At 39.4% G+C, this 23,374-nt stretch overlaps 2 protein-coding genes across 3 annotated transcripts; both read left to right on the top strand.

The window, feature by feature from the left end:
- Positions 1-3,283: 3,283 nt before the first annotated feature.
- Positions 3,284-23,139, top strand: LOC119734471. 2 transcript variants are annotated; one of them, XM_038207998.1, is made up of 7 exons: positions 3,284-3,354; positions 16,057-16,148; positions 19,038-19,110; positions 20,466-20,551; positions 20,990-21,026; positions 21,602-21,684; positions 21,885-23,139. In XM_038207998.1, the coding sequence occupies exons 2-6, from the start codon at positions 16,091-16,093 to the stop codon at positions 21,663-21,665; spliced, it is 318 nt and encodes a 105-aa protein (XP_038063926.1). In that variant the 5' UTR covers positions 3,284-3,354; positions 16,057-16,090; the 3' UTR covers positions 21,666-21,684; positions 21,885-23,139. The 2 variants fall into 2 exon arrangements, with proteins under 2 accessions (XP_038063926.1, XP_038063925.1); XM_038207997.1 differs by lacking the exon at positions 3,284-3,354 and having other exon boundaries at positions 15,933-16,148.
- Positions 3,304-9,931, top strand: LOC119734470. Its single transcript, XM_038207996.1, has 4 exons — positions 3,304-3,437; positions 6,569-6,647; positions 8,225-8,346; positions 8,597-9,931. Exons 1-4 carry the CDS (start codon positions 3,380-3,382, stop codon positions 8,722-8,724), a joined length of 387 nt encoding a protein of 128 aa, XP_038063924.1. The 5' UTR covers positions 3,304-3,379; the 3' UTR covers positions 8,725-9,931.
- Positions 23,140-23,374: the final 235 nt, after the last annotated feature.

Genomic DNA, 23,374 nt, shown 5'->3' with positions numbered 1-23,374 from the left:
TGGATTGCTTTTTGAAGTTAATCATTTTGTGGTTGAAGCCAATAGACGCATGGTCGTAATCACATAGTGCACTCGCGAGGACCCATTCAACAAAAAAAAACAAGCATACCGCACGATGTTATACAAAGTTACTGCACCGTGACGAATTATCTAAACAATGCTTTCGCCATTGAAGGGGGCCTTCGTGATAGAATTGATAGCGTGCCCGGATTGGTCTATAGACTCCGCGGGGGGGGGGGGGTGCTTATAGGTAAACATTTGGGTTGCGAAATACAGCACTTAAAGTGCTCTTACATGGAACAAAACATGTGAGAGTATAAGACAATTAGTTTGATAAAAAAAGGGGTCAGGGGAAACCTAAAGATGTGATGACAATGGGCTGATTATTGGGGTCATGGTGCAGTGGTGATGAAATATTGAAAAGTAAAAGAAAGAGGCGAGGAAGGGAAGGAACAGATATGGTTGGGTTGACAAGGAAACTTACAGCTTAGCTTAACAACTTAAGCTTATAAGTACAAATGCAGATCCAGCAATGGAGGATACAGGTAAAAAGAAAGACAGGGCTACTCCAAAATACCAGATCATTCAACTAAAATTTGAACCATTTCTTGGTGTAGTGTGTCCACATATGAAAACAATTATTTGGAAAAATTCTGATATTTAAGATAAGAAGTAAATTTACTTTGTGGGTTTGATGGATTTGATGGATCAGGCTATTTGCACATATTTTTTTTTCCATTTCAGGTTATGTTTGTCAGAATAAACAAGCAAAACATGAATTTTATAAACGCCAGAAATGAAGACAAATAATTACCATTGTTATGTTTTATCTAAGACTGAAACGTTTTTAATTTCAACAAAAGTAAATATGTTGACCCCCCTCCCAGTGCGCCTCCACCCCCACACCACGTTAAACCCCAGATATACACCACTGGCTCCAATGCAATGTTCACACACCGGACTATTAATGGTCACCAAGTATTTCTAAGCCATTCCTGTTTCCATGCTCACGGAGGTTCCAGACTATCTACAGTACAGATAATTACAGTCATGCATGTGATCAAATGATGATTCCCTAGTTCTGGGGATCCAAATGAACCTGCTGAAAACAATTAATTATAATAACGTAAAGAGAGCACATGCTACGCAGTAATCAGCTTTATAAGTGTTAAATGATAAAACTGCACGATAGTTTGGCTGGTATCCTATGTGAAGTGCGAGGCAATTGTATTAGTCTGGTTCCCAGACAAAAAGATTCTAACTATAAAGGCAAGATTTGTCAAAGTAGTCAGAATCTTTTGGTCTGGTAATCAGACTGATACTCTTTTTTATGTTTCTCTTCGACTATAGATGTAATTATCAGCGCCTGTCAGTCAGTCAAAAGGGACGCCTTCTCAACACAAATTATACCAGCAAAATAATAAAACGGACCACTTCAACAAATCGAAAAAATGATGTCTGAATGGAGGTAAACGGTAGGGGAAAACCTAATTTGGCACTTCATGCCCGTTTAATTTGACATCAGGTAGTTCATTGGACAATAGACTTGAGGACAATTCACTAGACAGTCATTTTTTCCGTCGGTGCCCCCGATAGTTTCTTTCACGGCGCTGTTTATCCGTATATTATCATCGTTTGCTGGCCTCGATATGTTACATATCGACCTACGCGCAAATTAGGGTTGAGAACGCGAACCGTCCCCGCATGCTATTGCCTTGACCGCACGCTACACGTATACCATAGGACGGGTATGTCATGTATGCGGTATAGACGGTGCATGGCGGGCGAACTGAACCTGGCCAGTTACCGACTTAATTTCAAGTCTAATTCGACAAGAGTAAAAGGACAACAGAACAACCCGTTCCAACAGCTTTGTTTCAACCTTTGTTGTTCCGGCTTTATAAATCAATTCATAAAGCAACGGGGTACTACAGGGTGTCCTGAAAATAATGGTGCATGTAAACCCCGCCATTTTCGCCAATTTACAACCGGAATTTACTGTTAATATTTTCACGATCTTCAAGGTTAAAGATTTAGCTTGAGGATACCGTTTGTTTATTGCTTTTGTAAATCCAGAGATACGTTTGAATAACCGCAAAGCCACACCCCCACCATTCTGTGCCACTTTTAGGAAGCGAGTGCTTCAAAGATCAGGCAATGCCAGTATGGCTCTTTTGATAAGATTATCGATCCCTATGGGTGTAAGACAAATATTCCATTCACACGACAATATTTTGTTCTTATGTTGAAACAATTTAATAGTACAGACAGGTTCACTTCTTTACAACTTCAATGATAGAGTTCAATTAAAGATAAATAATTACTGCACACTCTGCTTAAAAATGTCAAAATGACTAACAGTAAAGTGAATTCGTTTTAGATTAGGACTATAATACTGATTTTAACTGCTTCACAGAAAGTGGCACAAAATGGGTTTCTTGGCTTTGCCGTTATTCAAACATATCTTTGGATTTACAAAAGCAATCTCAATGAAACAAACCGTATTCTCAAGCTAAATATATTACTTTGAAGATGGTGTAAACATCCGTAGAAGATTTTAGTTGTAAATTAGCAAATATGGAGGGGTTACATGCACCATTTTTTGTATCGTAAGTGACCTCAATTCTAATCGTTGCATGTTTTCCAAAAGGGCGGTCTCGCAACCATACGCTGGATAAGCTGCTGGATTGGCCTCTTTGAAAAAACGTCGACTGAATGCGATTCTAGGTGTTTTTTTTGCAAGCATAAAAAATCCATTATCTCTGAGTACAAGGCGGAAATTAATCCCACAGACGTCAACTCACAAGTGGTAGAGAAAAAAGCAGTAGTACCAAAGTAGTAAAAACTTGTTGGTTTTCAATAAACTAGTTTATACGAAACGTGCCATCGACCGATTTTCATTTCAGTCGCGTTTTGGAACATTAATTCGTGTTCAAGTGTTTCACCACATAGTGTCCAAACTGTGCGAGGCATGTGTTTTTCATTGGATTGTAAATACAACCGTTCAACAACGGTTGATCATCCGATCTTAGCTACCAGTATGAAAACAGTTAATATAATTTTCCCATTTTGTAAAATAATTATCAAAACGGGGTTTATGTAATTACACTTGGAGAAAAAATGCGGGTGTACTAGGTCTCTTCAAAAACGTTTCAAAAGTTGGCCAACTAATTTTCATACCAATGATTGACGTCGCGTGATGTATAACAGTCCTTCATATCGCCCGACCCACGGGCAGCATGGGCTAGAAAAAGCATATAAGCACGCCGATTTCCCTGGTGTGCCAAACCGGAGCTGGCGTGACGTTGCTATACTATCGGCCTTTGTTTGCGTGGTATAGTTTCTACCAAGAAGGTGAATAGTTGAGCTTCTCATCAGCATGAATCGCATCATCCTGCTTCTTCTGATTGGGGCCTGTGCTGCAGCAGTTATTGCAGGTGGGTATATTTATCCTGGGTCTCTATTTTTGTTTTGACTGACACAATGATGATAGATAAGGTAAACAAAATAATGATTGATATACGATTGTGATAAGAATGCGCCCGGGCGATGTCAATGGTCTTATTCTTAGCCAATAATTCGCAAAGGAAGAAAACCCTTTTATTTGACTAAACGAGTGTAGTCACTATCCTAAAACAGATTATTATATCGTATAGGCCTATCAGTAACAATTAAGTTATTAGAGTTACACAATTAGATGGTACCCGAGGGAGATACTTTGTAGTAAATTACTGTACATTTAGGCTTCCTTTTATGGTTGTATATTTTTTTGCCCCTTAAGTAGGGTCGGCCGGTCTGTCAGTCGGTCAAAAAACAAAATCTGCAGCAACAAAAGTTCAGTGCCACCTATAAAGATGATTGAATGAAATGACAGCAAGTGCGTATAGTTGGGCGCGGACATCTGGGATTTTTTTTGTTTTTGTTTACAATGGCTTATCTAGCTCCCAGACCTATGTTCTTGAAACTCAATGGTTCTTGAGCCTGGAATGCTGAATGGTAACATAATTAGCAACTGCCGAAAACGTTACTCCGCCCCAATCTATAGTCTAGTTTTGTTTACTGTAGTTTTCATGAGTTGATATCACTGAATAAAATAATAAAGCCCTATTTGGCAAGACGTAATATTGTCTGACATTATAATATATGCACCAAGCAGCTCCGAGTTCACTGACGTTTGAAACTCAATGGTTCTTGAGCCTGGAATGCTGAATGGTAACATAATTAGCAACTGCCGAAAACGTTACTCCGCCCCAATCTATAGTCTAGTTTTGTTTACTGTAGTTTTCATGAGTTGATATCACTGAATAAAATAATAAAGCCCTATTTGGCAAGACGTAATATTGTCTGACATTATAATATATGCACCAAGCAGCTCCGAGTTCACTGACGTTTAGCTATAGTGGCAGCCATGCCCAGTAAAAGTATACTATACAGGGTGAGTCAAAAAACGAAACCAAAATGTCGGGACTTTTTTTTTTTTTAGTAACGTCCAGCATGTAGCACTTTCAAAATCCAGAATATAAAAGCTCAATTCATAAGCTTTCTTTTAGTAAAAGAATCATTCAAATCACTTATGTACTTTTTAATTTACGGAATTTTAAACACAACCACAGTTTTATGGTTCTGTCCACGGATCACAAAAAAGTTCAGTGTTCTTTCGGCAAAACGAAAACAAATCACACAGGGATGTGTGTGAATTGTTTTCGTTTTGATGAAAGAACGCACGCCTTTTTTGTGATCCGTGGACAGAACTTTAAAACAGTGGTTGTGTTTAAAACTCCGTAACTTTAAAAGAACATAAGTGATTTGAATGATTCTTAAACTAAAAGAAAGCTTATGAATTGGGCTTTTAAATCCTAGATTTTGAAAGTGCTACATGCAGAACTTCACTAAAACAATGGTCCCGATATTTTGTTTTTTTTTCTCACCCTGTATAGACACCTATGATGAGAGGCAACACCCTCTCATCTTCAGGGATTCTGCTGGTTGCTATACCACGTACTTAGCGTCAAAATAAAGTATTCATTTTCAATAGCTTTTCAAATAACACAGCCTGATTGCCTGAATTTTACAGTCATTTATGATATTTTTTTTTTTGTTATTTTTTTTGTTAATGGGGTTTCAGACATGCAGGGTCGGCGGTAGTAATTGTTATTTTCTAGGGTCGCGAGCTCAAAACGGGTCGGTCGTCCGGAAAGGAGAACCAAAGATATGAAAAGAAATGCCCATAGGGAGACACTGGTCATTAGGGAGACATTTAAGTATCTCCCTAATGCCTAAACAACCATTTCTAAAACGAATTCTGTCGTCTCAAAATACTGGCGAGAATAGTGTAATTAAAAAGTCTGGGGAGGGGGAACATTTTCAAGTGGAGTAAGAGCAGTTTTTGTTTTGTTGGTTTTCGCTGTGCACAAGTCTATGGGAATGTCTCCCCAATACCATTTTTGGTAAATTTGTTATGTATACAACATTATTATCACCACTGTTATTCAATAATTGCACCTATATCAAATTAACACTTATTATATCAACTTAACACAAATTAACACACACAAAACGACTCACACGCTAGTGATGAATAGGTTTATTTTTTTTGTGTTCTTTCTTTGTTCATTTTGTTTTGATTTGTTTTTCTGTCACCGTTGTTTTTTTAATTAAAGCGCGCGCTTCCTGACAATAATAATTTCTGGATATACCAAAAAATGGGAAGTTGTGCAGCAAGACTTGTTACGTAAATCCTACATACACATGGCGTAGGCTACGTTGAGTGAAACTGACTGCAGGCCCTTTTTCTGAAAATGTTTTTATCTAATCATCTTGTGTACAGACCATGTTACATTTTACGTAAATCCTATATACACATGGCGGTTACATTGGTTACTCCTCAGAGTTCGTAATTACACTGCAAAGCCTCAAATCGTATAAGTTACATTTTGTTTACAAATTGGATGTTGTTGGCTTTCAGCAAACTGTTCTGTTCTGCATGCACTGCGCATGCGTACCTCTGGAAGTGTGTAAAAGTGGTGACATAAACAGTAATATGGGCAACGTAACATGCCAAAGATGCTTAAATGTTGGGGTTGCCCGTTGCTATGACGTCACAGGTCACATGGTCCATATCCGGTTCGTAAGTGTGACGCATTATAAGATGGAATTTTTTTGCGCCGGGGTGATATAAATCAAATTAGGTTTTGCCCTTCACCAACGTTTAAACACTGTGTTACCTCCCGAGTGAAAGTTGGAAAAAATCACTCGGGTGGGACTCGAACCCACGACCTCCTGCTTTCTAGTGCAGATGTCTTACCACTCGACCACCGAGCTAACGGGATCGGTTGGCCGGTGTGACGTAATTTTAACTTAAACCACGCCTACCACACACGGAGTAGCATTGAAAATCATTTTGAACCATTGGAAGTGGCGTGGCGTGTTTAGCCAATGGGCGCAAGTTATCAGTGGTGCGTGCGCGTGTATGACGCAGGCACTTACGAACCGGATACTGCATGTGTAACACCCTATTTATTTGTGACCATTTATTTGTGGATGTTTGCATTCTGACATATCTATTCAGATGTCCCCAAGCCATTGGCAGACTCAGAGATTGACAGCAATGAGGACGGAGAGATGGAGACCAAGAGCGGATTCTCTGTGTAAGCAAATTTCCATTTCCTTTAAAAAAAAATCAAAACTTTTATGATCTGCTGAGCGGAACCCAATGCTTAGCAGATTTACTTACTAAGCAGAAAATAGATGAGAACCAGTCACAAGCAGTATAAATCCCATGCCATTTTGGTTGGTTACCTGATAATGCTATAAGCACGTATTTTCTCTGCTTACCACTATTTCATGCTCAGTAGCTCCATGACATTTGCTTCTGGAAAAACATCCTGGCGCTGCTAATCACGATAGTTTCCGCTATCACTTGCCCATTAAGCATAAATCAAATAGCTCGCTAGCTAACTTAAGAATTTAAGAGAAATATGCGGGTTTTTTTTATCCGAATGAATTGTCATTTCGTATGTCTTATTATAAAGAAAAATTAGTTGATAAACACGGCGCCCGCAAACCCGCGAAAGAGGATTCTTTTCTGCCTTAGTCCACACAATTTCCGTCTGGCGGAAACGGACTTTTGTTTTGTCCCGAGCCGAAAATAATAATTTCAAGAATGGGTTTGTAAATCAATTATTATTCCATAAGAGAACACGGGCCGATTTAAAGGCGTCCGAATCTCTCGTTTAAAAGTGAATTACTTTTGTATTGCTAGAGAAAAATGGAGCCATTGAAAAAAGAAATTATGTTTGATTAAATTCAAGTTTGGCAGACTTTTCGATCTACAGTATTACTAGCATGGCACTGCCTTCATTTAATGAACCAACGCAGGTATTGGTCATATTGCGGATATATCCATTTTCACGCCGAGCGATTTAGGAACACCATTGAACTTAACTTAAAGGGAATGTACATCATTGGCTTTTGCTGTAATTTTCAGAATTGAACTATTTGAGGGGTTAGTATAATAGATTAAATATTGTTTAACTGACATTGATTGAAGTTTTGTGTTTCGAAAATGCTTGAAAACCAAGAAAAACAAAAAATGTTTAAGTAGTCTGGTTCCCTGACTCCACTAAAGATAAAATTGATCAATTTATAGTTGTCAGAAAATTGTAAGGTAAGGGAACCAGTCTAGCTGGCATGCACCCGTTCATGAACATGTAACCAATAGCAAACAAAATTTGGACTGAAAAAAAATTAAATTTGGAGCAGTAGTTGAAAAATAGTTAGGTTTTTCCAACGGTGGTCGGCCGACTACCGTTGGAAATGTATACAAAAATACAATTTTCTTGAAAATGACTTCACACCAGGTGCCATAATTTTATAGGATGCTTTTGACTGTCATTTACCAACATCCTAGTAAGGTATTTCGTAAAAACTTGGTAGTTGTATTTTTCGATGTTTGCAAATGTTGTATATTGCCTTTAATCGCTGGACTTCGCCAAGCTGCGTTGTGTAACTCTCGAGGAAATGAGGCTTGGGTGGTGGTCAAGACTTGTTGATTGTCGCCCCCCCCCCACCAATCTTTCATGAATTTGTTTTTGTAAAAGGCCTTCCCGCTGACAAAACAAATAGCCAAATGCCTTCAGTATAGGCTTATATAGATTAGTCCCACATATGTCCATAACTGCTATTAAACTGAGACCTCCGAATGTTTTTGTTTTGTTTTATAAAGGGCCTGGACTGGCCCACAAATGTGGGTATGCAGTTCAAGTACACTTGCCGCCAGGAAGCACTACGTCTGTCACCCCCCTGGAAGACACCACCACCACAAACGAGAGGATGAAGACAATTCAGGTAAAAAAACACATAACATGTCTAGCTCCCTCTTTCGAAACCAGTGTTGTTTCTAGTCGAGTCCATTACGAGTCAGAGTACAGGAGTAAATCACAAGTTCGGTCATGAGTCTAGTCACAACATGGAGGAAGGAATATGCAATATATTCCTTCCTCCATGGTCACAAGTACGCAAGTCATGTAGCTCAATCATTATTGTTCCTAATAATCAACGACTGAAACAAATATTGTGGTGTCTTTTTGCTTTACAGATGCGTTTCTGACCGAGGATGACGCTAATACCTTCCTGGCAAGTCCTAGCAAGCGTAAGGCCAACATCATCCATGAGGAATGTTGCCACGAGGGATGCTTCTGGGAGGAAATCTTGGAGTACTGCTAGAGAACACGGCAAGATACACGGCCTGAACGGGCATGGTGCCCGGCTAAGTTAACGTAGAATTAGTAGCGAAGTCGTTCCTTTTATCTTGATATGATATATTTTTTCGTCTTTCAGCAATTTTGCTTATTGTTTTCTCCTGAGGTTAAAAGGTGGTGTTTTTGTTTGTTATTTCTTTGAAGCCTGTTGTCCAACGTGCATATGACACATTGTTTCTGATACTCAATATTTGATTCAAACATATTCAAACAATAACTTACCACGTTGGTAGATTTTGAAGGGAAAAAACAACAGCAAAAAACCCAGACAAGTTCCTGAGTAACGCATAACGTAAACGTAATTGCAGAATAACAAGGAGGGACGTTGCTTGCTGGTTCGAGCACGCACCTCCATTTTGTAACTGCCTTTTTTCAAATAATATTCCTCAAGTAATATAAAACTGATATGAAGACTTTTGGGAAAAGCGTTAAAAACCACACTGCAATTTTTTTCACGAGGACAGACGGCTTTTATTTTTTTCTTCTTGATTAATTTGTTCACGTATATATTTTAATATAAGAGAGTCGTAATTACTCTGTGAAATCAACTTCAGTTTGAAGACTGTACGAACCATTTTAAGAAACTTTAGTAGCAAAAGCTAGTTCGACGACCCGCTGCAACTGCGGTTTTACATAAAGTTATTCATAAGCATTTTGTCCAATACACGAAAGGAAGAAAATGGCAGAGCCCTAGCTGCAAATATTACAATTAATTTTGGCTTAAGTAGACCTTCGTCATAAAGTACCCATATCGGTTGGTAAAGTTTCGGCGTTATAACAAACTTCGGTCCGAATAGTTACCGGCAGGTAGACCTTTTGTAATAAATCTGTCGATTAGTCACTTTTAGCAAGAAACTTTTACAAAATCAGCTGTGATACAGTCGCTTACTTATACGATCACGAACTTGTTATACTTCAACAAAACTTTCAATGTAATCTATTTTTGCTTTAAAGACCTAGAATAAATCGGGTTTTACTCTACAAAGTTGATCTTTAAAAGTAAAATCTTAAGACACTGTGCAACGATTTCTATTTACAGACAGATACATCAATGTAGACTCGTATCTTACTACCGTAATTCTTTCATTGCTTCAGGTTATCTCTAACTTTTATTTCAACTTTTCAAATTACACATTTACTGAACGACTTCATTAAATTAAGTAGCAAAGCAATCTTTGTGAGAGTGGAGTGTTTCAGAAATAACAGTGTCTTGGAATGAGGGATTAGGGTCTTGCCGAACGATGACAAGTGAACATGTACAGCAGGTGTGTTAATATAGTAATATAGAATGAAAACAACACTTTTCTGGTTTGACTAGAATGAAATTTAACAGCCTCTAGATTTGGTGAAGAAGTAGCACTAACTAAATCAGTGTCATTACCGCCTGACTGCGCTTGTCATCTCGGCCTTCCAAACTATCTAATTCGAGAAGTTTAAAAGAAATATTGAAGTCGAATTAAGATTTAAGAAACGGACAAGGAAAATGAGGGAGGATTCTGTTACTGAATACTTGGAAAACCAATTGTCCCACTGGTCTGGCCCATTATCCAATGTAACGCTCACTTTATGGCAACTCTAATCAGAACGGGACATCTCTAGAGCATTATAGTCTGTGCGCTTCGGTGCTAACATTTCGCACAGTGCTTTCATCCAGCCCCAGTGGCTGTAACGGGGGGTCCAATTCGAAGGGGAGGGGAACTTAGAGGTCCTTAATTCATGGAGAGGGGTGGCACTCAATGACTTTTTTAAATATGCAAATCTCATGTTCACCTTTCCTAATTGGGTGTGGGCGGGGCACAAGGGGAGGGTGACTTTGAGCCCAAGAACCACTCGGTAGGCTAGCGCAAACTAATGGGAAATAGCTTCACACCCGAGAACAGAGATTGTATACATCCAATTATCACCAATAGAGGGCAGTGTTCAGGGATTTGGAATAATGGGAAGCTTCACACCAGAGAACAGAGATTGTATGCATCCATTTTCACCAGTCACCACTAGAGGGCAGTGTTTAGGGATATGGATTTACTCATGTACATGTACTCTGACTCGTAATGGACTTGACTAGAAACAACACTGGTTTCGAAATAAGGGTCTAGACATAAACATGGTCTATCATTAAAACAAATAACCTGATTTCACGTTGCTTTCATCTCGTTTGTGAGGCAGGTGTAAGTGGACGTGGGGTAAACCCCAGGCGATGTGGGGCGGGTGTACGTGGACGTGCGGAAAGCCCCATTGGATGCGGTTCTTCCTGTGTACGAAACACATGTGGAGGTCTCAGTTAATAGCATGGACAGGTGGGACTAATCTGGGCCTACCAATGAAGGATTTGGCTCCGCAAGAAGGCCTTAATCTTAACTTTTAAAAGGGATATTACGGCCAATTGGGCTACAAAACGTGCTTTAGTGACCGTCGTAGTGATGTAGCCGTATGGTTGCGAACTAGAGCTAACTATCGGCCTTTTATAGACTTCAGCTGCAAAGGGAAACTTTGCGACCAAAAAAACGCGTGATTTGCTGGGACATGTTTGTGGATGTGATGGGCACTACCTGCAATTCTACCTCAGGGCGGAAAAAGGAGTTACCTGATGTTAGTCCAAATGTTTACTTTTGTTGAAATTAGAAATTGTTTCAGAGATGAAACATAACAATGGTAATTATTTTTCTTTATTTCCGGGGTTTACCAAATTCATGTCTTGCTTGTTTATTCTGACGTGGATCAAATAACCCGAAAGTGGACAGAAATGTTTAAACAGCTCGATCCATCAAACTCACAAAGTAAATGAATAACTGAATAATCAGACTTTTTTTCTAACACTAAAATATATTTTCATATGTGGACACAAATTACACCAGGAAATGTTTCTAGTGCCGTCCGATTGTAATTGGATAGAATGTGCTGGTATTTTGGAGTGGCCTGTCTTTCTTTTCACCCTGTATCCTCCATATCTGGTTCTACATTTGTCCTTAAATTTCCTTTCCAAACCAACTACACCCTGTCCCACCCTTCATCGCCTCTTCCTTTCACTGTTTAATATTTCATCACCACTGCACCATGACCCCAATAATCAGCACATTGTCATCACATCTTTAGGTTTCCCTTTATTTCTTGTTCCATGTAAGAGCACTTTCAGTGCTGCATTCCGCCATCCAGTGCGCCCCGCCACCACCACGCTAAACCCCAGATGCACGCCACTGGCTCCAGTGCAATGTTCACACACCGGAATAAACTAATAGCTATGGTCACTTTGTTGCAAGTTTCTTTTTTAAAGCCTTTTCTGTTTCCATGCTCACGGAGGTTCGAGACTATCTACAGATAATTACAGTCATGCATGTGATCAATTACTGATTCCCCAGTTCTGGGGATCCAAAATGAACCTGCGGAAAAAAAGAATGCCGTAAAGAGTGCACATACTACGCAGTAATCAGCTATGCTGGTGTTAACTAATACAATCGCACGATATTTTGCCTGGTATCTGTCCGCTCCGTTCACAAGTACCCCCCTCACCGGCAAAGAAAGTACAGTTGGGGGTGACCGACTGACGCCATCTTACCTGACTGCAATTCATTTGCCGCGAAGCGCGGCCACTGCGCGTCAACCAGTGAAATGTGCTGCCCATGGGGCGTCGTTGTTAGGTAAAAGGGTGCCCTCTTTTGGTAGCGCACGGAGCTCATACATGAATTGCAATTGCTAAAGATTCTGACTACATGGACAAGATTTGCCAAAGTAGTCAAAATCTTTTGGTCTGGTAATCAGACTAATGTTTTTGTTGTTAGGTTTCTCTTGAATATCACATGCAATTATCAGCGCCCGTCAGGCAGTCGCCAGGGGCGTGTTCTCGACACAAATTATACCAGCAAAACAATAAAAAGGACCACTTCAACAAATCGAAAATGATGTCTGAATATAAACGGTAGGGGAAAACCTCATTTGGCACTTCATGTCAGTTTGCGAAGGTCGTTCGCGTGCAGTGATCAATTAAAGTTCACGTCAGTCGTTTAATAGTACATTGGGTAGTTCATTGGGCAATAGACTTGAGGACAAGTCACTATGCAGTCATTTTTTTGTCTGTCGCCCCGACATTTACTAGCACAGCGTTGTATATCGTATAATTATTATCGTTTGCTGGCGCTGGCCTCGACATGTCTAGGTAATTGGTATCTCACCGTATTGCACCGACCGTCCCCGCATGTTAGTGACATGACCGCACGCTACATGCTAAAATGCTGTATGCGGTATGCGTTGCGTGCGGGCGAACTAAACCCGCAACCAATTACCGACTTGTTTTCAAGTCAAATTGGACACATGTGGAGGTCTCAGTTAATAGCATGGACAGGTGGGACTAATCTGGGCCTACCAATGAAGGATTTGGCTCCGCAAGAAGGCCTTAATCTTAACTTTTAAAAGGGATATTACGCCCAATTGGGCTACAAAACGTGCTTTAGTGACCGTCGTAGTGATGTAGCCGTATGGTTGCGAACTAGAGCTAACTATCGGCCTTTTATAGACTTCAGCTGCAAAGGGAAACTTTGCGACCAAAAAAACGCGTGATTTGCTGGGACATGTTTGTGGATGTGATGGGCACTACCTGCAATTCTACCTCAGGGCGGAAAAAGGAGTTACCTGATGTTAGTCCAAATGTTTACTTTTGTTGAAATTAGAAATTGTTTCAGAGATGAAACATAACAATGGTAATTATTTTTCTTTATTTCCGGGGTTTACCAAATTCATGTCTTGCTTGTTTATTCTGACGTGGATCAAATAACCCGAAAGTGGACAGAAATGTTTAAACAGCTCGATCCATCAAACTCACAAAGTAAATGAATAACTGAATAATCAGACTTTTTTTCTAACACTAAAATATATTTTCATATGTGGACACAAATTACACCAGGAAATGTTTCTAGTGCCGTCCGATTGTAATTGGATAGAATGTGCTGGTATTTTGGAGTGGCCTGTCTTTCTTTTCACCCTGTATCCTCCATATCTGGTTCTACATTTGTCCTTAAATTTCCTTTCCAAACCAACTACACCCTGTCCCACCCTTCATCGCCTCTTCCTTTCACTGTTTAATATTTCATCACCACTGCACCATGACCCCAATAATCAGCACATTGTCATCACATCTTTAGGTTTCCCTTTATTTCTTGTTCCATGTAAGAGCACTTTCAGTGCTGCATTCCGCCATCCAGTGCGCCCCGCCACCACCACGCTAAACCCCAGATGCACGCCACTGGCTCCAGTGCAATGTTCACACACCGGAATAAACTAATAGCTATGGTCACTTTGTTGCAAGTTTCTTTTTTAAAGCCTTTTCTGTTTCCATGCTCACGGAGGTTCGAGACTATCTACAGATAATTACAGTCATGCATGTGATCAATTACTGATTCCCCAGTTCTGGGGATCCAAAATGAACCTGCGGAAAAAAAGAATGCCGTAAAGAGTGCACATACTACGCAGTAATCAGCTATGCTGGTGTTAACTAATACAATCGCACGATATTTTGCCTGGTATCTGTCCGCTCCGTTCACAAGTACCCCCCTCACCGGCAAAGAAAGTACAGTTGGGGGTGACCGACTGACGCCATCTTACCTGACTGCAATTCATTTGCCGCGAAGCGCGGCCACTGCGCGTCAACCAGTGAAATGTGCTGCCCATGGGGCGTCGTTGTTAGGTAAAAGGGTGCCCTCTTTTGGTAGCGCACGGAGCTCATACATGAATTGCAATTGCTAAAGATTCTGACTACATGGACAAGATTTGCCAAAGTAGTCAAAATCTTTTGGTCTGGTAATCAGACTAATGTTTTTGTTGTTAGGTTTCTCTTGAATATCACATGCAATTATCAGCGCCCGTCAGGCAGTCGCCAGGGGCGTGTTCTCGACACAAATTATACCAGCAAAACAATAAAAAGGACCACTTCAACAAATCGAAAATGATGTCTGAATATAAACGGTAGGGGAAAACCTCATTTGGCACTTCATGTCAGTTTGCGAAGGTCGTTCGCGTGCAGTGATCAATTAAAGTTCACGTCAGTCGTTTAATAGTACATTGGGTAGTTCATTGGGCAATAGACTTGAGGACAAGTCACTATGCAGTCATTTTTTTGTCTGTCGCCCCGACATTTACTAGCACAGCGTTGTATATCGTATAATTATTATCGTTTGCTGGCGCTGGCCTCGACATGTCTAGGTAATTGGTATCTCACCGTATTGCACCGACCGTCCCCGCATGTTAGTGACATGACCGCACGCTACATGCTAAAATGCTGTATGCGGTATGCGTTGCGTGCGGGCGAACTAAACCCGCAACCAATTACCGACTTGTTTTCAAGTCAAATTGGACACATGTGGAGGTCTCAGTTAATAGCATGGACAGGTGGGACTAATCTGGGCCTACCAATGAAGGATTTGGCTCCGCAAGAAGGCCTTAATCTTAACTTTTAAAAGGGATATTACGCCCAATTGGGCTACAAAACGTGCTTTAGTGACCGTCGTAGTGATGTAGCCGTATGGTTGCGAACTAGAGCTAACTATCGGCCTTTTATAGACTTCAGCTGCAAAGGGAAACTTTGTAAGTGTCTTCAATTCTAAGACAAATAGTTGAATGTCGCCCTAGAGGTATAGTCAAACGCTGGATACGCTGCAGAATTGGCCTCATTGGAAAAAATCCAAGGAGCAGGAAAAACGTCGATCGAAAGCGATTCCAGCATTGTCCAGGCTGACGTCATCCAAATTTAGCATATATTTTGTTGTATTCCTAAAATAAAATCCATTATCTCAAAGTACAGGGCGGAAATTACTCTCACGAAAGTCAGCTCACAAGTGGTAGAAAAAACAAGCAGCAGTAAAAACTAAAAGCATCAACGGATTTTAATTTAGTTCTTGGCTTAGAATATGGCGCCTAATTCATGTTTAAGTGTTTATGCGCCAATTAAATTCTAAATTGTGAAATTACGTTTGTTACAGGATTGTAATCATTCAACCACGATTAATTACCTGATCTTAACTACTACATGTAGTATGAAAACGGCGAAATAATTTTCCCGTTTTGTAAAATAATTATCAAAAATGCGGGTGTAGGCCTCCTCAACAACATCTCAAAAGTTGACAAACTAGCTGAGTCTTACTAATATTTGTCGTCGCGTGATGTATAACAGTCCTTCACATCGCCCACCCACGGGCAGCATGGGCTAGAAAAAGCATATAAGCACGCCGATTTCCCTGGTGTGCCAAACCGGAGCTGGCGTGACGTTGCTACTATCGGCCCTTGTGTGCGTGGTATAGTTTCTACCAAGAAGGTTAATAGTTGAGCTTCTCTCTGCCAATATCACCATGAAGTGCTTCATCCTGCTTCTTCTGATTGGGGCTTGTGCTGCTGCAGCTATCGAAGGTGAGTATTTTTATTCTTTGACGCTGACACGACACGCACTCAGAAAAAATTTAAATAATAAAAACGGATTGGTATGTAGAGGGTTGTTTCTTGATAATCAAAAGGCACCCAGGCGATGTCCATGGTGTTATTCGAAGCCAATTCGAAAAGGAAGAAAACTTATTTTTCAACTAAATGATTGTAGTCACACTCTATAACACGTATCAATGACAATTCAGTTATTAGAGTTATATTGAATGGTATAGTTTAGGAGACACTTTGTAGTAAACTATTTTATTAGGTAAATACTGAGCTTTAAGGAGATGATTTAATGTTTTCCCATAATTTTAGGATGGGAAGTATCTTCAAATGTGGTTATGGGTGCCTTGTGCACAAGACTGCGGGAATGGTTCTCTCGTGTACCATTTTTGGTAAACTTATAATGTGAACTATTTTGATCACCGTTCGGAGTTCGAACCTTGTCTGATGATTTATTATATGTGAACGGAGATTCACTATTTCATTCTTATACATATTCGTTCAGACTGTTAGCGTACCACAGAATCTCTTGGAAGGAGCAAGCTCGCGAAGAAACATGAACTTTTACGTTAGTTCTGACTCAGTGGTCATAATAACCCCCCAAAAATGGTTGTGTTCTTTTAAACATGCGTTCTTCGCGAAACGTTCTAGTTTCAGCTCGACAAATAGATTTCTTTTTCAATTGCTATTTTCCTGGCAATATAAAAGTTGTTCACTTTTGAATGAGACATCGAACGAAAATATCCACCGACGTTTAGGCCAAAAAAAGATTCCGGTTTCTGGTCTGCGCGCGCGTCGCCGTAGCCATGCGCGTCGCCAAAATTAAAAAGATTTTTTTTCAACGTAAGATGGTGTCTCAAAACCGCCAAACTCACTGGTTTGACTGGAATCCTGCTGCTGCACAGTTTTAACGTGTTTTTTTAAGATGGGGTTACGATCGAGTATAATTTTTATGAGGCCTCTCTGGGCTCCTATACATTTTGCACTTAATTTAGTTGGGCACCATTTGCAGTCATCATTTGGGCATCATTTGCAGGTAAAAAAAAAAACCCGCGTCGCCGCACCACTTTTGGGCAAGCTCCAGATCAGAAACCGGAGACTTTTTGTTGGGCCTTAGTTGTTTCTTCACAAAATTCGAATTATTGGCTGCCAGACAATAACTTGGCTCTCGCTCAAAACGGATAGATGCAGACACCCTAATATGAATATCGTTTTCAATTGTGTCGTTTTGTCTGGTCTTGTTTTTTCTTTTGTCCCTTTTTGTCTCGTGTAATTTGGTTTTATTTGGTTTTGTTTTGTTTTGTTTTGTTTTGTATTGTTTGATCCTATCGTTTTACTCGTCTTGTCACACCCTTTCTTTTGTCTCATTTATGTCTTGTCTTGTGTCTTGTGTTGCCATTTACATATCCCTCGTTCGTTTTGTTCCGTCGTGATGCCCTGTGTCTTAATTTTTTTCTCACTTGTTATATATTTTTGGTATCCTTTAAAATTGTGTTAATAACTTCTTTTTTGTGCTTAAAGTTAGCTGGTTCATTTTTAACTTTTTTCATTTTTTTCTTGACTTTTTAATATCATGTTTTTTTGATGTACATGTTTTCTTGTTATTCTCGTGTATGTGGTTTTGTATTTGAGTTCTTTTCTATTTTAATGTTTGTTATATTTACTTTTATTTATTGTTGTCAGGGGTCTGGTTATACACATCATTGGATGACAGTTTTTAACGTTGGTATATTTCCTAGACAGCTAGCCCCTGTGCAACCATTATTGTTTTTATATGTTTATGTCTAAATATTTAAAATAAATAAATAAATTAAGTATAGTTTCTGTGGTTAATACAAAACATACAAATTCAAAGTTCGTTAAAAAGAGGTTTTTTGGGGGGAAAATACTGTTTGAAAAAAAATATGAAACAGACTTTCATTTATATTCTAATGCAACATTATGCGCCTGTAGCACTGCGCGAGAGAAAAATACTATCACGCTAATATTTAAAAAGGCTCTTTTTCTTCCCATATTTCTTTGTCATTTTGTTTATGTTGCGCGCCTCCTGATACTAATTTCTGGATTCTTGGAAAGCATGTTCAAAACTTTAAAAAAGTCAGTGGTGCGTTTCTTTTTTCCTTGAGTGTACAAGGCGTAAGTTGCGTTGAGTGAAACTGGCTGCAGGTCTTTTTACTGAAAATATTCGCATCTAATCATCTTGTGTATGTGCAGACCATGTTACATTTGTTTACTAAATGGACGTTGTGGTCACGTGATGCTACAAATTGGATGTTGAGATCACGTGCTGCTTTCAGCAAACTGTTCTCTTCTGTACTTCAATATGAAAAAGTGGTGACACAACCGTATATCCCTTTGAACATCGTCGCGCCAAAGTTGCTCAAACGTCTAGCTTTAAGATTGCTCAAACGTTGATATCAAAAACAATGAAGTAAACAACAGCTAAGAAATCATTATTGGGAAAAGAAAACAACACAAACAAAAATGTAAACACCATAAAATTGTCAAAGCCAAATAAAAACAGTATCAAGTATTCCCTAATTTCCTACAGCTTAGAGGAAAGAACACTTGCATATATCTGTCATTTTCAAATTCGTTTAATGACCCTTATAGTAATACTGACATGATGCAGTCCATGTATGTAAGGGCACTATACGATAAAGCTTGTCAAACTTGCCGTGGTCACGAAGTGAAAATGTTGAGAATGGCCTGGTTATTAAAGGGTTAATTTAAGCAAAATAAACATGCAAATGATGATTAAACGTTGGGTTCCGTTAGCATGACGTCATAGGTCACATGGTCCATAGAGTGTAACATCCTTTCTTATTTGTGACCATTCATTTTTTCCGATGTTTGCATTCTGACATTCAGATGACACCAAGGCATTGGAGGCCTTAATGCAAGCGATTGACAGCAATGAGCTAGATGGAGTGTTGGAAAACATGTAAGCTAATTTCATCAATTTTTTTTCTTTTAATCAAAACCTGCTGAGAGGAGAATAACGCTTAGCAAATTTTCCTACTAAGCAGAAAATAGCTGGCAACCAGTCACTGCAGTATAAATCCCATGGCATTTTGGTTGGTTACCTGATATTGCTGAGCACGTATTTTCTCTGCTGACCACGATTATGCTCAGCACATAGTTCTGATATCACTTGCCCACTAAGCATAAATTACATAGTTTTAAAGGGAGTATTACGGCCTGAAATCTTCTGGGTTGCCTTTAGTCCACACAATTTTCGTCTTGCGGAAACGGCTGTTTTGTTTTCGGGTTTTTTCTGCTAATAATAATACTAGAACGGTTTGAATGAGTAATCATTATTCTGTAACTGAACACGGGCTGATTTTGGGAATGTTCGAATCTTTCGTTCAATGTGAATTAATTTATATTGCTAGAAAAATATAGAGCGATTGAGAAAAAAAACCAGCAATTATATTTGAGTAATTTTCACGGTTGGCAGACTTTTCGATCAGCACGTACATTATAACTACAGGGTGAGCCAAAAAAGTGAAACCCAAATGTCATAACCATTGCTTTAGTGAAGTTCTGCATGTAGCCTTTCAAAATCTAGGATATGAAAGCCCAATTCATAAGCTTTCTTTTAGTACAAGAATCATTCAAACCACTTCTGTACTTTTGTAGTTACGGAATTTTAAACATAACCACCGTTTTAAAGTTCTGTCCTCAGATCACAAAAAGGTAAGTGTTCTTTCAGCAAAACGAAAACAAATCTCACAGGGATGTGCGTGAATGTCCGTGGACAGAACTTTAAAACGGTGGTTGTGTTTAAAACCCCGTAACTTGAAAAGTACATAAGTGATTTGAATGATTCTTATACTAAAAGAAAGGTTATGAATTGAGCTTTCATACCTAGATTTTCAAAGTGCTACATGCAGAACTTAACTAAAACAATAGTCCCGACATTTGGGTTTCGCTGTTTTTGACTCACCCTGTACGCTGCGTTCATTTTAATGAACCAACACATGTATTGTTCTCGTACTTCAACACAACTTACTGATTGCGGATGCATCCATTTTCGCACCGAACGCTCCGGGGACGCCACTGAACTTATATGGTGCTGGATTAATTGCGCCAAGTTGCGAAGTAACTTTCGAGGGAATGAGTCTTGGATGGTTGTCATCCGTAGGACTTGTGGATTGTCGCCCAAACTCCAACATCTCAGGGATTGACTTAAGATCTTCCCGCCGACCAAAACAATTTGTGTCTAGTAGGCCTATAGATTAGTCCCACATGTCCGTAACTGCTATTAACTGAGACCTCCGAATGTGTTTCGTATAGGAGGAAGAACGGCGTCTCCACACGATTCTGGGGCGGACACAGTTGCGTCTGCCACCATCACGTCGAGCGAGATGAAGACAACTCAGGTATTTGTCTTAATGATAGGCAAAGAAGAAAAAAGTGCATAACATGTCTAGATCCATCTTTCGAAACTAATGTTGTAAAAAAAAAAATGATATCCAAAACGTACAAGTTCACCGATCACGGGGTTTTTTTTTTGGGGGGGGGGGAAAGCAACTGTTTCAGGGTTGCATTTATTTAGGGTCACCCTTTATAGGCCCAGCCTACCTCTTAATCGTTTATTGTGGCTACGAAGCGAAAGTGTTGAGAATGGCCTTGGTACCTAAATGGTCAATAATAACAAGAGCAACATAGCATACAAAAGATGATCATTAATGTTTGGGTTGACCGTTAGTATATGACGACACAGGTCACATAGTGCATAATTATAGTGTAATATATTATATCCTTTTTTTTTTTATTTGTGACCGTTTGTTTCTTGGTTTTTGCATTCTGACATTCAGATGACGCTGAGCCCATGCCAGCTTCAATGAAGATCAAGTAAGCTAATTTCATCATTATTTTGTAATCAAAACGTTTATGATTTGATGAGCAGAAAATTGTGCTTACCAAATTTACTTACTAAGCAGAAAATAGCTGTCAACCAGTCACCATTATTAGCAGTATATATTGGTTGGTTACCTGATATTGCTTATTAAAAAACAACTATTTTCTCTGCTTACCACGATTATGCTCAGCGCATATATTTCCGCTAACACTTCCCCATTAAGAAAATTACATAGCTCACTGGCTAACTTAAAGGGGCACTTCGGCCTGAAATCCACGGAAATTTTTGGATCGTTCAAAAGGTCTGGTTGAAATAGACTAACCGAATGTTGCACACTGTTCCTGAGAAACACTGAACACCATGGGAAACCACTGAACTTATGTTGCTGGATTTCGCCAAGTTGCGAAGTAAATCTCAAGGAAACTCGTCTTGGGTGGTTGTCATCCGTAGGACTTGTGGATTGTCGCCCAAAAGGCATTCCCTCTGAATTGCCTCTCGAAGGCCTAGATTGGCCCCACATGTCCGTGACTGCTTTTAACTGAGACCTCCCAATGTGTTTCGTACAAAGGAAGAGCCGCGTTTCCCGGGGATGGTGGGGAAACGACCACAACTGCCACTGCGGCCACCACTAAGGAAATGAACACACATCAGGTAGGTTGTCAATTATGCCTAGAAGAAAGGGTACATAAATATTGTCTAGACCTTTCTTTCGAAACCAGTGTTGTAAGTCGAGTCCATTACGAGTCAGAGTACATAAGTCACAAGTTTGGTTCGGAGTCCAGTGTACATGTAGACAAATTGTTCCTGATAATCTACGATTGAATTTAAGTGTTGTCTTCTTTTTCTTACAGATGGCAAGCGTAACTATACCGACAATATCCATGAGTAATGTTGCCACGAGGGATGCTACTGGGAGGAAATCGTGGAATATTGCTAGACATTTGTGTCCGGTTAAGTTAATATAGATTAGTAGCGAAGTCGTTCCTTTTATCTTGATGTATTCTTTCGTCTTTCAATAATTTTGTTTTTTTTTCTTTTGAAGTTTAATGGTGGTATGTTCTTATAGCCGGTTGTCTAACGTGCATATCACACATTGTTTCTGATAATCCATTAGTTGATTCAAACAATATTCAAACAATATAGACGTTTTGAAAGAAAAGAAAAACATCGGGGAAAAAATCGGACAAGTTCCTGAAGAACGCATGACGTAAATGTAATGGCAGAATAAGAAGGAGGGACGTTGCTTGCTGGTTCGAGAACGCACCTCCATCTTGTAACTGCCTTTTTTCCAAATATTATTCCTCAAATGATATGATACTGCTATGAAGACTTTTGGGAAAAGCGTTAAAAACAACACTGCAATTTCTCCACGAGGACAGACGGCTTTTTATTTTCTATTTTATCGATTATATCATTTATCTTTTAAAATAAGAAAGTCGTAATTTCTCAGTGAAAATCAACTTCAGTTTGAAGGCTGTTCGAACCAATTTAAGAAACTATAGTCACGTATATAGCAAAAGCTAGTTTGACGACCCCAACCAAATTACTGCGGTTTTACAAAAAGTCATAAAAAAGCATTTTGTCCAATACTTGAGAGGAAAAAAGTGGCAGAGCAAGCTGCAAATATTACAATTAATATTGGTTTAAGTAGACCTTCGTCATAAAGTACGCATATCTGGTGGTAAAGTTTCGGCGTTATAACAAACTTCAGCCCGAATAGGTACCTGAAGGTAGAACTATTATTCTTGCAATGAACCTGTCGATAACTATAGGAAGTTTGAAATACGATTACAAAATCAGCCGTGATACAATCACTTACTTATACGATCACGAACTTGTTATGCATCATCAAAACATGTTTTGTGTCAATCTAATCTATTTTTGCTCCTAGAATAGATCGGGTTTTACTCTACAAAGTTGATCTTTAAAAGTAAAATCTTAAGACACTGTGCAATGATTTCTATTTAGATAAAAACATCAATGTAGACTCGTATCTTACTATACCGTTATTCTTTCATTGGTTCAGGTTATCTCCCACTTTTATTTCAACTTTCAAATTGCACATTTACTGAACGACTTCAATAAATTAAGTAGCAAAGCAATATGCGTGAGAGTGGAGTGTTTAAGAAATAACTGTGTCTTGGAATGAGGGATTAGGGTCTTGCCGAACGATAACAAGTGAACATGTACAGCAGGTGCGCTAATGCAAAACAGCACTTTTCTGTGTTGACTAAAATAAAATTTAACAGCCTCTAGATTGGGGGAAGAAGTCGCACTAACTTGTGAAAAACGAGACGAAATCCCCCCCCCCCCCACTAGTGTCATTACCGTCTTCGGGGAG

This window comes from Patiria miniata, unplaced genomic scaffold (assembly GCF_015706575.1).
Source record: "Patiria miniata isolate m_02_andy unplaced genomic scaffold, ASM1570657v1 HiC_scaffold_27, whole genome shotgun sequence".
In the NCBI taxonomy this organism is placed as follows: domain Eukaryota; kingdom Metazoa; phylum Echinodermata; class Asteroidea; order Valvatida; family Asterinidae; genus Patiria; species Patiria miniata.
The sequence above is the reverse complement of the archived record's forward strand: the minus strand, read 5'-3'. Positions and strand labels throughout refer to the sequence as shown.